This window comes from Petaurus breviceps, unplaced genomic scaffold (genome assembly GCF_028583685.1).
Source record: "Petaurus breviceps papuanus isolate PSGF00001 unplaced genomic scaffold, PetGlider_PUasm1.0 91023, whole genome shotgun sequence".
Taxonomy (NCBI): domain Eukaryota; kingdom Metazoa; phylum Chordata; class Mammalia; order Diprotodontia; family Petauridae; genus Petaurus; species Petaurus breviceps.
Genome location: NW_027187398.1, coordinates 5,062,726 through 5,077,911, shown reverse-complemented (window position 1 = coordinate 5,077,911; position 15,186 = coordinate 5,062,726). Strand labels below are relative to the sequence as shown.

The following is a 15,186-nucleotide window of genomic DNA, read 5'->3' as shown; positions in this document are numbered from 1 at the left end:
CGAGAAATTGGCCCTGATGACACACACTCCCTATATTTCATTCATTTTTTTTCCTCCCAACTCCTTTAGGACAGACTGGGAGCCTTACTTTCTATGGACACACTACTTCCTCTTCCTGTAGGGGGTGAGAAAACTGTCTTCTTTTATAGGATTCTTACCGTGATTGTGAGATGCCGACCATTTCTGTGCTGTTAATTTATTGTTGCTTTTCAAAAAGGCAATGTGATATATAACCAAGCAGGCCACAACTATTTGGTGTCATCCTGTAATTTGTCCTTGATTTATCTGCTGCCTTGCAGTTATAGTGTTGGAAGTATCTATCCTTTCCTCTGCCTGTCTCATACCTGGCAAACTAATCTAATTTTGTCAGATGAAAATACAAAGTAAAGGGCAAACAATTAAATATGTAAAGTTTGTTTTGTCATAAAATAGAAAAACTCTCCATCCTGTCTTTTCTGAGATAGCTGGATTATGTTCATCATGCAATTTTAAAATATATCAAACAAAGCAGGTAGGCTGTTTTTAAAGTGAAAGAAGAGAAAGTAGGAGAGAAATTACTTAATGAATTTAGTGTTCATGGCCTGAACACTCAAATTGGGGTAATGGCACTTGATTGTGACATTGTGAAAGACAGCCCCAGAAAAAACCTGTGCACCTGGTATTGCCTTTACCACCATGCTGTAGGCAGTTCCATCTGTAATGCATCTTGTGGTATTTATCCCTTTTTCAGCTCAGTGACTAGGAATTTTTTTTTTAGCCTGTTCTGCACTCAGACAGGTTTAACCGCTCTGGGACTTATGTGTGTTTTAGATGGACATCATTAATACACAAGATTGGGGAAAGATTTGAAATTTTAAATTATTTTTATGTTTTCATTGCATATTTATTGGGGGAAGATTCCTTCTCCAAGGATTCCTTTAGGTAAGCTAATTATTTAACAGTCTCCTGTGTGTGTGTGTGTGTGTGTGTGTGTGTGCGCGCCTGTGCGTGTGCATAGGTGGGGGTGGCATGGTGAAGAAGCCGAAGAAGAAAAAGAATGAGTGCAGACAGGTGAGAAAGAAGATGAGATTTCCTATCAATAAGTTTACTAGATGTGGTGGAGAAGCCAAATAAGATGTTTCTTTCCTCAGTCATCCTAAATCATATTTAGATAACATTTACAGTTATAAAGTATTTTACAAAAAAGACTTGTACAGCAGCTGAACTAGGTAAGTAGTACACTTATTATACCCGTTTTATGTATGGTTTTGTAATTTTTTTTCTCTCTTGATAGAATGAAGCTTGAAGAAGGTAAGGACTGATTTATTTTTGTAGTTATATCCCTACCTCCTAGCACAATGGCTGACACATAGTAGTTAATAAGTACTTATGGAATGATAAGTAAACTGAGGCTCAAGGTGACTTTCCTGAGGTTGCACATAGTCAGTGTGTAGAAGATAGCAGAATTGAAACTTGAACACATTTTTAGGTAGTCTACAAATTCATTGCACTTTCCATTACGTCATACTTGCTAGATAATAATGATAACAACAATAATATTTATATAGAATTTTAAAGTTTGTAAAGTGCTTTAAAAATATTGCTTCATTTTATCCACATGATCTTCATTTTGCTGATGAGGAAACAGAGGCATTTAGAAGTTAAATGACTTGCCCAGGGTCACACCTCTGGTGTCCAATGTCAACTCTGCTCTTCCTAACTCTAGGACCAGCACTTCATTAAAGTGTAATCTAGCAGGCTCTAATTGGTTATAACCAGATCAAATTATATATATATAGTATCTTGTTTATATTTAATTGTTTGCATATTGTTTCCTCTGTTAGATTGTAAGCTCCTTGAGAGCAAGAGTTAATTTTTACCTTTCTTGGTATCCCTCATACTGGGCACAGTACATTTCACATAATAGATGCTTAATAAGTACTTGTTGACTTGATGACTTAAAAACTTCAATGACTCTATTGGAAGGGGATAGACAAATTTCTATTGCTTGTAGGATAAAATACAAACTCCTCACCCTGGCATTTGTGGTCCTTTATAATGTGACTTCAGCCTATTTTTCCAGTCTTATTTCACATTTCTCCCTTTCACACACTATATCCTAATCTAACTGAACTTTTAACTTTTCTCCAAACTCAGCATTCTGTCTCTCCTGTCTTTGTGCCTTCTTCTAAGCAGGCTTCAAGCCTGGAATGTACTGCCTCATTATCTTAGACCCAGGAGTCTTATCTTCTGTGTTTAGGTCAGATACTACCTTTTCAATGAAATCTTCCCAGATGCCCTCAGTTGTTAGAGCAGTGCTTTCTTCCTTGGCTAATTGCCTTATATTTATTTCAATTGCTATTCTCTCCTCCCTTCCTCAAATGAATGTAGGCTCCTTGAAGATAGGAACTGTTTCTTTATATCTCTAGTACCTGGTATAGTGCTGTTTATATGTATAGCATATGTTTAATAAATATTTATTGAATTGAATATGAAATCTTTAAGGAAGCTTATTTTGACAACTGAGAAAGACGAATTGGGGGCAGAGGGGTGAACTAAAGGGCAGGAAAAATCAATTCGGGGCTAGGTACGAAGAAATTTGAGGAACAGTATATGCTTTACAGAGTATTCTTTTTTTTTTTGGCTTTTTGGAACACAATTGGGGTTAAGTGACTTGCCCAAAGTCACACGTTTAATCACACGTCTAGTAACTGTGTCAAGCGTCTAAGGCAGGATTTGAACTCAGGTCCTCCTGACTCCAGGGCCGGTGCTCTATTCACTGAGCCACCTAGCCGCCCCCACAGAGTATTCTTAACCTGATTTTGGACAACTGAAAACTCTTGATAAACATATTTCAAAATATAGAAGTTTAATTTGCTGCACTAGCCTTTGAAATGAAAGGCATTTTGATTTGAGGCCTTCTTAAGGATCACTCACTGCAAATCATTAAAGAAGGGGTTAGGCAGTAGGGAGGGTTTTAGCAAAATCTATTTAAAAATATTGATCATTAAGCTGACAAAATGGAAAACAGTGAATTTATTTCCTGTTTTAGTGGCTCAGAATTTGTTTATGAAAAATTTTCTTGAAAAAGCTAGAATGTGTTATGTTTAGTTCATATACTTTTATCAGAAGGCAACTGAAGCTAATTGTTTCCTCTTTTAATAGTTGCTTAGAAAATACAGTGCCATTTGAGTTTAGGGAGCAAAGCTTAAATAGATTTGTTAAGCCTGTTTTATTTCTTTTATTCCGACTCTGTAGCAAATGCATTAGTTGGGATTAGTCTCACTTCATGTTTAGGGATAGATCTCAAAGTTTGGGACCCCTTGCAAGAAATGTTAGGGTTTCCATATGAAAAAGAAGGGTAAGTTACACATTTTATTTCAATAAAACATGATGTTATTATTGATAAAAGTATAAGAAAGAGTAGTTTCCTGAAAGTACTTAAACTTTATCATTAATACCCTTTGAACAATAGGGTACAATTAGAATCACAGATAAAGTTTTCATAGCCCTGCATCTCTTAACTCAGATTGAAAAAGAATTTCTTCTACATCATACTTGACAAATGTTTATCTGGTTTTTGCTGGAAGTCCTTCAGTGGGTCTGTGGCAGGAGGAGGTGGCCCATCTCACCTTTGGATTACTCCCAGCAGAAAGTTTTCCTTACATTAATCCTAAATTTGCCTCTTCGCAAGGCAAACCCTCCTTTCTTTTTTTTTTTTTTTTAAGCAATCGGGGTTAAGTAACTTGCTCAAGGTTACACGGCCAGTTATTTCTGGGTGTGGTGCTGAGTATCTGAGCCCGGATTTGATCCAGGTCATCCCGACACTGGAGCCGGTGCTCTTACTTGCTGAGCCACCTGGCCGCCCCTAAACCCTCCTTTCTTATTCCTAGTTCTGCCTTTTGGGGATAAACAAAAAGTCCCGTGCCTCTCCCACATTACAACCCTTTAAATACTTAAGAGACATCTATTCTGAGAATCAGTAAGAGCATGAACTTTAGAGGCAGAGGGCCTGGGTTCAAATCCTGGCTCTTATACTTGCTACCTAAGCTATCTTATGCAAGTTGCTTAATATTCCTATAGACCTTAGTTTCCTTATCTGTAAGATGAAGGGGTTGTATTAAGTCCCTGCCTACTCAACTTCTCTGAGTTCATGTATTTGGGAAAATGTTATATTAGAGGCCCCATTGTGTATTAGAAAGAATACTGGATTTGTCATTGGGGGCCTAGGTTCAAATCTTGGCAAGGTTCCCAGTGAGACCTTGGGCAGATCACTCAACTTCACCAGATGATAATGATATTGATTGGTAGCATTTATATGGTGTTTTAAGGTCTACAAAGATCTTTACAAATGCTATTTCATTTTATTCTCACAACTATCCTGTGAGACCTTCTTACATTTTATATTTACATACATTTTACAGATGAGGAAACTGGCAGGCAAAGGTCAAATGACTTGTCTAGGATTCCACAGCTAAGTGTTTGAGGATGGATTTGAACTTAGGTCTGACTCCAGGCCTGGTGCTCTACCCACTATGCCACCTATCTGGATCACAGTTTGGACAAACAGCACTCATTGCTCTGCAGTGTTAGCATCTGTGGTTGATAGTTGGTTTGATTATCTCGACCACCTTTTTTGATATTAGACCAGTTGGAAATATATTCAGAGATTCAATGGACTCAGAGAAGAACTAGGTTTTCCCATTGTTTGTTTTGGAGGAGAAGTGGAAATTAAAACACTGATAAAGTGTGACCTTGTATTGGTAGGATAAGGAATTGGGGGTTTAGGCTAGGAATTAAGATGTTTACTGAAGCATATAAGAGGAGACTTCTAGAAGGCCTCTTCTGTCACATGATCATTGTGTAGAGAGGAACCTGAGTGACCCTGAAAGTTCTGCTTGTGAAATGTAAGCTCTGGAGGTTCTCTCGTGTTGAGAAGACCTCACCCGTGGTCCTAAAAGCAGATGGTATCTCTTTTCTGAGGACCTGTGTAGCTGAATAGCGTAAGTAAGGAGAGACTGATCACCAATAAGTAGGCCAGTCTCTTTGGGATAAATAAATTCTTTTGCCATGTGAACTCAGGAAACAAAGGAGAATATAAAATGTTCCCTAATTCAGTATGGCTTCCTTTTGCTTCTGCAGTAATGGGGGGCAGAAGTTGTTAAGAATCACAGTTTTTAGTTCATCTATACACACTATACTAATAGCATATTATAGTAGATTGAGAACTGACCTCAGGGCCAGGTAGGCCTGGGTTCAAGTGCTGACTCTGATACATGCTAGATTTGTTACCTCGGGCAAGGCAACTCCCTGAGACTTAAGGTGTAGAGAAGCTACAAGGGTGATTCTCTCATCCCAGAGTTTCTTCTGTCAACAAAGTCACAGGTCCAATCCCTATCCCTCTAAATACTGACTTAGCTGTTGATACCCTAAATATGGGATCATTGTCTGTTAACCAAGTGGATTCCTCATGAAATAACTCAATCATATTAATTAATCTCTATTTGTGTATATACATATATAATTTTCTTTTTACATCTTCATTTCTCAGTATTTCTCCTCCTACTAGAGACTGATGCCTTATAACAAGAATTAAAAAAGAGAAAAATAAAAGTTCAGAACTAACTAATGCAACCAAATTTGATCTTCTATGCAGCATTTTATATCCATCCTCCCTTTTTTTCTATAAGGAAGAGTGGGAGATGCCTTTTCACATCTCTTTTTGGGGGCCAAGCTTGGTCATCATAATTTCATACCTTTCAGTTTTGATTATTATTACTTTTTTAAAGCAATCGGGGTTAAGTAACTTGCTCAAGGTTACACGGCCAGTTATTTCTGGGTGTGGTGCTAAGTGTCAGAGCCTGGATTCGATCCCCAGGTCATCCTGACACTGGAGCCAGTGCTCTTACTCACTGTGCTACCTGGCCGCCCCAGTTTTGATTATTTACTTATTGTTGTTTCCATCTACATTATGGTCATTATGTATATTGTTTTTCTGGTTCTCTTTGCTTTACTTTGTGTCAGCTCGTGAATCTTTCCATACTTTTCTATTCTTTACTGAATCATATTAATCTTCACTCTGACTATTCTTATTAGAAATGAAACTCCAAGACAAAAATATATCCAAGTGGAAGGATAGACACAGGTTCTCCTTGGAGAAGCAGATAAAGGAATTGTTGAATTAATTTTAATAAGCAATGAGTAACGTGTTATGGGAAACTTGATTGTTGCATCTTTCAGTGCTCATGCACTGATAAGGATATGCAAAAAAATATCACCAGTTGATCAGCTAGCATTTGTTAAGTGACTTATTATGTGCTGGTACTGAGGATACAAAGACAAAGAAACAACTTACTCTTGGGACCTTTTATTCTGTCGGGGCAATGTGTGCACATACATAAGAATATATATATATATATATAGAATATATACATAAAATAAATGCAGAATACAGTGTGGGGAGGGAGGCTACTAGTAGTTGGTAGAAAGAATCAGGAAAGACTAGATGTAGAAGATATTGCTTGAACTAAATCTTACAGGAAGAGAAAAATTCTTTGAGGGACAAGTGAGGAGGGAGAATGTTCCAGGCATGAAACATACCCTGATACATATGCAAAGGCACAAAGATGGGAGATGGAGTACTACATATGAGGAATAGAGAAGGCCAGTTTGGGTCATAGAGTGTGGAAAGGTGAATTATATATAGTAAGGATGGAAAGATAGGTTGGGGTCTGGTTGTGAAGGACTTTAAAAGCTAAACAGAGTAATTCACATTTTATCTTAGAGGCAATAGGGAGCCACTGGAGTTTATTAAGTAGGGTTTGACATGGTCAAATGCACTTAAGGAAATGTACTTTGGCAGCTTTGTGGAGAAGGGACTGGAGTGGGGAGAGACTTGAGACAGTGATACCAATTAGGAAGCCATTGTAGTAATTTAGTCAAGAAGTGATGAGGGCCTGAGCTAAAGTGGTGACTCGAGAGAAGGAATCAGATGCAATAGATGTTGTAGAGCTAGAAACAGAAAGATCTGGCAGTTGATTGGATATATGCTGCTGGACAAGGCCATAGGCAATAGCATCAAAGGATCAATTCTCAAGATATCTGAAAGAGTGGACAATATTCAATGATTAGGGAGAAAAAATGTCAGATCTTATTTCAATCAAAAAAAATTACCAAGAAAATATTAGTAATGAATGGCCAACCTATATACACCTACTCTCATCTCTGCAAAATCTTAAGGAAAATGTATAATGAAGATATCCTTGATGAAGTATAATGAGGTGACAAGATATGCTATCACAATTGATATTTTATAGCAACCTACATCTCTGAAAGGCTCAGTGAATATGAGTCAAATGTTCTTATTGTGTTAAAGGTTTCTTATACATGTATCACAATCATACAAAATTCCTTGAAAAATACATTGGACAAGTTTGACCCTCGGATTATTAATATCAAGCAGATCATAAAATATGGAGCTGTATCTTCACCAAAAGTATTTTCTGTTGTCCAGAAGGATATCCAGAGAAGAGTTCAAATGGAAGGGATATTGCCTGTGTGTGGCAAGGTTCTCTGGATGCCCCTGTTTGTAGATTGCACTGAGTCCTAGAACATTGCAGAGCCTCCTAAATGAGGTCTCTAATCTTTCAAAAAAGATTAGCCCAAATATGCATACAAAAAAGAAAAGTGGTTGAAGAATTCCTGGAGGATATGGAAGGATGTCAAAAAGGGTAAGAAGACATTACATGAATGATGACTTAGAAAGAAGTAGCTACATCAGTGAAGTCAAAATTCCATTAAAGTAATTTTAGCCAGACTGGCCAATTTTAAGCATTTGTAGAATGGCCAGCTAGGGCTGTTGTTCTAAAACTGAGTAATGGATTTGATGAGTGTGTAGAAGTACAAAATCCTATTGGTGATTTTCCCCTAATTTTATTACAAACCTAAATGTTCAAATAAGGGCAAAAGATTGTATAGTTGTAAACTTCCTTTACATATATTTTATTTTTAAATTGTATCTTATCTTTAACAAAGTAGTTCAAAATTATCCTGTTTGCTTTTATATTTCTTTAAACTTAATTCTATCTTTTGTGTGTTTTTCTGGCTTTTAAAAAAATGTATGGTTGTAGTCAGTATGTATCATTATTTTGGTTCTGCTTTCTTCATTCTAAATTATTTCATATAAATCCATAAATACTTTTCATATTTGTTCTTCTGTTATATTTTAGCTGCTTAATAAAGGCTTATTGACATATGCCATTATATTAATATTATACAATTTTTTTTAGCTCTCCTTCAGTCATTGGACATGTGGATTGTTTCTAGCTTTTTGTTGTTATGAAAAGGACTACTAGGAATACCTTTGTACAGTTTGACCTCCCCTCCCCTCTTTGCCCTGTGGGCCTCACTCCCCTCCCTCATTCCCCCCCCCATTAATATATAACATCTTTAGAATATTGTTCTAGTAGTGAGTTCATTTGGTTAAAATACAATTCTGTAGTGTTGTTTCAAGGAGTTTGCTGTAATTCACAATTCCATCAGCAGTGTAAGAAGTGCTTTTAATTTGAAGACCTGAATGTATGACTGAAGCTTTTTTAAAGCCCTTACTAATTAATGCAAAGCACTGTGGGATACAACCACAAAAGTAAGACAGTTCTTACCCTTGAAGAGCTCATGTTCTATTGGGGATGGAAGGTTTCAACTGCAAGTCAGATGAAAGGTCTCTTTGCTCCTTAGGGTGCAGTGGCAAAGCAGATGTTCATGCCTCTTCTTTAATATCATTTCCACTGATAAAAACGTATCAGTTTCTGATGTTGAACCACTTGACAGTGCCAAAGACTTTGGTAGAAAGAATTTTCTTTTCTGGGTCTTCAGTAGCTGTGGCTGTAGTACCTCCTGGAGCAGTTGTCAAGGTTCATCTCCATAAGGTTTGGTTACTTACCAGGATGATGGCTGAGGGTGCTGGGCTGAAAGTGTTACTATTACCAAGGCTCTTGGGCTCAGGGTTCTGGGCCATCTGCATTGGTGTTTGAGGGTAGGTCAAAGGGTGGGTGGTGGTGGGGTTTGACTTGCCTGGCCCTTGTTTCCTCCTTTGTCTCCCTCAGGGCTCCTTGCTGCTTTAACTGAACTTCCTTGCCTGGCCTGTGGGTGGCACAGTGAATAAAACAGTAGTTGAACAACTGAACATTTATGCTTTAAGTTGATAGATTTGACCAGAGAGATGCTATTTTGAATTACTCCCTTGCTTAAGGATATTTACTGGCTTCCTAGGATAAAATATGTATTCTTCAGCTTTACATTTAAAGCTCTTCAGTCTCCTACTTTTATAGATTAAGCTCCCATGACTCCTTTTTACTCATTCTACATCCCAGCCAAACTACATTACTTGCCACATCATCTCTCCCTTTACTCTATTTTTTCCCTGCCTGTCCCTCAGGTTTTACTTCCTCACCATAGTATTTTTTATGGCTCTGCACCTGTGTGACATGCAGGAAGCCCATTTCTCATTAGCTGTTTGGACTCCTTTTTCAAATGATCTTGCATTTATTTGGCTGTGTACATGTTCGATTCCCCCAAGTAAGAATGTCAACTCCAGCAAAGCAGGGGCTGTTTTTCTTTTTGTCTTTGAATCCTCAGTGCCTGGCAGAGTGACTTATTTGTTTAACAAATGTGTTTAAAAATGCCCGGGGGGGAATAGAATGGGCAGGATTGATTAATTTTGTATTCTTTTGAGTAAAAAAAAAAAAGACTAGAAACAAGCTTCATTAAATTTCTCTCTTTTTTAATAGTTCTTTCTGGAGGTGGATATCTTCTTACATCGTAAGAATTATAAGAGGTAAGTCTATAATGTTTGGAATGTCATAAAAATTAATATGTTGAAATATTTAAATTGTAAGGCAGGTTTTAAAAAATTATCCTACTATTTGGAAATGGAAAAACTGGTGTTATAGTATTTCATGAGCAAGGAGCTTATGGGAGAAACAGTAGAGAAATTAATTATTTCCCCATTCTTCCCCTGACTGATCTCTAGATCCAAGTGCCATTCTCTGAATAGATGACTGTGATCAACCAAGATGGGATAGGACATGGAACTGCTTTTGAATTATGTGGACAGCTACTCTGGTTCTCCTTTGACTACCTTTTTTTCTCCCTAGTGATAACTTTGGCTCATTTCCAAGTTTACTCATCTTTAAAATGAGGTTGAATTATATGTACTCTCAGGTCTCTTCCAGATCTTTTATCCTATGACTGTTCTCCTCTGTAACGGGCTGTCTGACTAGTTTTTGTGGGATAATGGTAGCTTGGCTGACTTGGGGATAGTTTGAATAAGGTTTTTCAGAATTTAAAAAGACCTTGTCTTTTAATTAGGGTGATTACTTAAAACACATGCCCTTGCAGAATAGTAAGGCCTAACCAACTGAAATTTCTGTTCACATGACTGAATTCTGGGGCTTATTTTGAGCTTCCTGATTTTGTGTAAGTACAGTCTGTTTTATGAAATTGCTAAAAGCAAAGCTGGGAACCACCATCACTGATAGAATCTTACCTCTTACAGTTTGGATTTCTGCATATTGCGTACCTGTCATAGTTCAAGAATAGTTTGGTCTGTTACTTATACCAGTATTTTAATTGTTCAGCAGCTAGCACTAGGTTTATAACTTTTCATTTAAATATGAATTAAGAGTTGGTTAGAGTCCTTTGAATGGTTTTAGGACTACTGTTTGAAATCCATGGTTTTTTATAGATTTTTTTTTTGGAGGGGGGAAGGCAGGGCAATTGGGGTTAAAGGACTAGTTTGTAGGTGTTAGCTAGTAAGTAGGTGTTAAGTGTCTGAGGCCAGATTTGAACTCAGGTCCTCCTGATTCCAGGGCAAGTGCTTTATTCACTGCACCACTTAATTGCCTCTGTTTTTTTTTTTTTTACACAAAATAAAGCCTCTAAACCTATTGACTTTCCTTTTAAACTTCTGGAAAAACATAAAAAACAACAACAACAAAAGTTTCACTTATATAGAGACCTCTTATATATACTTAAGAACTAGCTAATGAACCTGTACCTATTTCTCTATCGTATGAATTTTCTTACAGTTTTAGGAGTAAAAAAAATTATTAATCTTTATTTTTCTCTTTAGGAGATGTTTATATGTTTCAGTTCCTAATTGTTAGAGTCATTCCTCTAGCATCTAACTTATATGAAAACTGCTTTGCCCCTTTAAGAGAACCAGTATTCATTTACAGGTTTAAAAAAATCTTGCAAAAACAATAGTGCTTAAGCAGTTTTTATGTATGTACTAGAAAGGGAGAAGAAGTAACTTTGTTCCCTAGATCAGTAATCCCTAGTCTTGGTGTTCTGTTGTTTGATTTAACAATATTCTTCCTTCTTCATATCCCACCCCCCAAAATTCCTTATAGCATTTAGATATTTTTTGGAATGAAAATAATTTTTTTAAATTTAATTTTTTCAATTACATGTAAATGAAAATTTTTAACATACTTTAAAAAAAATTTTGAGTTTCATATTCTCTCCTTCCTTCCTTCCCTCCCTCACATCCCTCCTCCTTGAGAAGGCAAGCAGTTTGATGTAGATTACAGTGATGTAATACGTTTCCATATTGGCCATAGAGCAAAAGAAAATGCAGACCCAAAAAAACCCAAGTATAATAAAGGTAAAAAAAATATGCATCAGTCTGTAATTAGATTCCATCAGTTTTTTCTTTGGAGGTAGATAGCAGTTTTCATCATAAGTCCTTTGGAATTGACTTTGATCATTTTATTACTGAGAATAGCTGAGTCACTCACAGTTGATCATTGTACAGTATTGCTGTTATTGTACACAGTGGTCTGGTTCTGTTTATTTTACTTTGTATCGGTTCATGTAAGTCTTCTTAGGCTTTTTGAAAGCTCTTTGCATAATAGTGGGATAATCCTCATGAGATAGACATGTTTAAATGTCACAAAATTAGTGTTGGGATACACTTAAATAGAACAAAATGGTTTCAAGTTGTTTGATACTGAGCTGAACACAGTGCTTTCAAAGTTTTCTGATATTACAGCTCTATTGAATTCTGGTAGAATGAGTATTGTTTCCCATGGTTGTCTTGTTGTATGCTTTTCTTAGGAATACTTTCTTTTTTTTTAAAGCAATCGGGGTTAAGTAACTTGCTCAAGGTTACATGGCCAGTTATTTCTGGGTGTGGTGCTGAGTATTGGCACCCGGATTTGATCCCCAGGTCATCCTGACACTGGAGCCGGTGCTCTTACTCGCTGAGCCACCTGGCTGCCCCTAAGCAATTGGGGTTAACTTGCTCAAGGTTACATGGCCAGGTGTTTCTGGGTGGGTGCTAAGTGTCTGAGCCCGGATTCGATCCCCAGGTCATCCTGACACTGGATCCGGTGCTCTTACTCTCTGTGCTACCTGGCCGCCCCGCTTAGGGATACTTTCTATTTTCCATATAGTAACTTGCCTCTGCTTGGCATTCACTGTCTGTCCACACCTAGTAAGATACTCTGTCAAAGAATATTGGACTTATTTCAAGCAACACTTTCATGACATTTGATAATAGAGTCACTGCTTGCTCACATTTAAGCCAGTGTTGAGAGCAGATGGTTTTTTGTTGGAAATTTCTGCACATATATTGGCCTTTAGCATCGTTTTTGAAAAAACAAAATATTTTCTGAAATTTATTCCAAAATGATGTGTCTCTCTTTTTCTTTCTCCCCATATATATATGTGTGCGTATATATGTATATACGTATACATATATACACATACTAATTCAGTAAGCTTTTAAGTGAATACTAAGTATAATGTACTGTGTTAGATACTGAGAGATTTATCTGTATGTCTACATATATTTGCAAATATACACCTAGCAATATGTCATGTACTTATGATTTCATTGGTATGAGATTCTTTCCACTCATGAAGGTCATAAATAGTCTTTAAGTTAAAATCTCATGGATTTGCCTATAAGTGTTAGAGCTGGGATTTAAAAAAAAATTAATATATTTCATGCTATATACACAGTGGCTAGAGTTTTGGACCTAGAGTCAGAAAGACCTGGGTTCAGATCTCTAGTACTTACTAGTTATGTGATCATACATGGTCTAGTCCAGGGTTGGGGAACCTGTGATCTTGAGGCCACATGTAGTTCTCTCGGTCCTCAGGTGCGGTCCTTTGAATCCAAACTTCACAGACTAAATCCCCTTAATAAGGAGATTTGTTCTGTAAAAGTGGACTAGGTCAAAGGTCACATCCAGGGACCTAGAAGGCCACATGTGGCTTCAAGGCTGCAGGTTCCCCACACCTGACTCTAGTACTTAACTCTTTGAGACGTAGATACCTAGAGCTAGAACTAGGGATCTTAGAGACCATGTGGTATATCCCATAATTTTTTTTTTTTTTTGCCTTTTGGAGGGCAATTGGGATTAAGTAACTTGCCCAACGTTACACGGCTAGTTTTTTTTGTGTGGGTGTTAAGTGTCTGAGGCTCAAACTGAACTCTGGTCTTCCTGACTCTGGGGCTGGCGCTTTACTCACAGCGCCACCTAGCCATCCCAATCCCATAATTTTTTTTTTAAATTAGTTAATTTGTTTACCTTTAGTTTTCAGCATTCACTTCCATAAGCTCTAAATTTTCTCCCTCTATCTCCCCTCTTAAGACAGCATACAATCTGATACAAACTCTACATATACATTCCTACCAAACATATTTTCATATTAGTCATGTACAATGTCATAATTTTATAAGTGATGAAACTGAGACCCAGACAATTGTAGTAACTTGCCTATAGTTCCTTAGGTAGGAAGGGGGAGAGTTAGGAGTCAAACCTAGGATCTCTGACTCCAATGCTAGTCCGATATGGATTGTTGAGGAAATGCCTCCATTAAGGAAATCTTGTGTACTTGATACAGTTGATGTAAATATTACCCACAGTGAATTTTAAAGATATGACCACAAAAATATACTAGAACTCTAGAGCTAGAAGAAATCTTAGAGGTCTTGTATTCTAACTCCATAATTTTACACATCAGGAAACTGAGGCCTAGAAAGTTGAAGTAGCTTGTCCAGAGTCCCACAGATAGGAAGGCAGAGCCAGACAATCATTACTACTTGGTTTTTAATCAAACAGCAATAATATACATAGGTTAAATAAATATCAAATTTTAATAAAACACAATAAAACTTCACACATCAGTATTATATTTGGCAACCAGAAGCTTTTATAGCCCCTTATAATTGCAAATTGGACAGCTCTGAGTCATTGAGGGATATAGAAATGACTTAAGAGACGTGGAGAAAATGTATGAAGTTTTGGGGAAAGGAAGGGATTAATTGCTGTTTACTGCTTAGGAGTAGGTGGTGGTATGATACTAGATTTCATCCCATATTTAGGAAAAATAAAAGCACTGAAATATTCAGAAAAGGTATTTCTCCAATCCTACCTCATTCCTTCTTGATTATTCATTTTTTTTGTTTTGCTCTACAACTTTTATGTTTTCCCCCTAGCTCTGAGAGCCTACTTTGATAACATAATGGATGAGCCTTCTCCCATGGCCAAGCCTCTGGAGCTGAACCAGCACTCTCGATTCATAATTGGCTCTGTGTCTGAAGATAACTCGGAGGATGAGATCAGCAACTTGGTGAAACTGGATCTGCTGGAAGAGAAAGAAGGATCTTTGTCACCAGCTTCTGTCAGCTCAGATACTCTCTCTGATTTGGGGTTCCCAAGCCTACAAGATGGCTTGGCCTTACACATGAGGTATGAAGAAGTTTACTCTTCGAGTAATTACTCTAATTGCTTGAGAATCATGCTGCATGAATGAATAGACAAATTATGGTAGGGATAAGAATGCTTTACTTGGAGCCCCCTCTTTTCTGCCTTCTTCGCCTGTGTCTTCCTTAAATACTAGGTCTTTGGGAAATGAGAGAGCTCAGGAATTTGGTACATTACTTGCTGCTTTGACCAACATTGTTGAAATTGTCTCAGTGATTAAATAGGTCCTGCATGTAAGCAGATTTGTTTATAGTTTTTTCTCATTAGATCCTATCATGTAAGTAAGTTCATAGGGGATTTAGAATCATAGATTTAAAGCTGTAAGGGACCTCAGAGAGGAATCTAATTCAACCCTGTCATTTTATAGGAATCTCAGACCTGGAGAGATTAAGTGACCTTGTACAATGTCCTCTATCTCCAACTCCAGTTC

At 37.2% G+C, this 15,186-nt stretch overlaps 1 protein-coding gene across 3 annotated transcripts in view; it reads left to right on the top strand.

Annotated features, from left to right (window-relative positions):
- ACACA (acetyl-CoA carboxylase alpha) overlaps positions 1–15,186 on the top strand; it is a 253,387-nt gene that overhangs the window by 1,477 nt on the left and 236,724 nt on the right. For all 3 annotated transcript variants that reach the window (XM_069078145.1, XM_069078144.1, XM_069078143.1), the window contains exons 2-3: positions 9,768–9,814; positions 14,489–14,741. In XM_069078145.1, coding sequence (XP_068934246.1) covers positions 14,515–14,741 — 227 coding nt within the window. In that variant the 5' untranslated portion in view covers positions 9,768–9,814; positions 14,489–14,514. The remainder of the gene's footprint in view (positions 1–9,767; positions 9,815–14,488; positions 14,742–15,186) is intronic.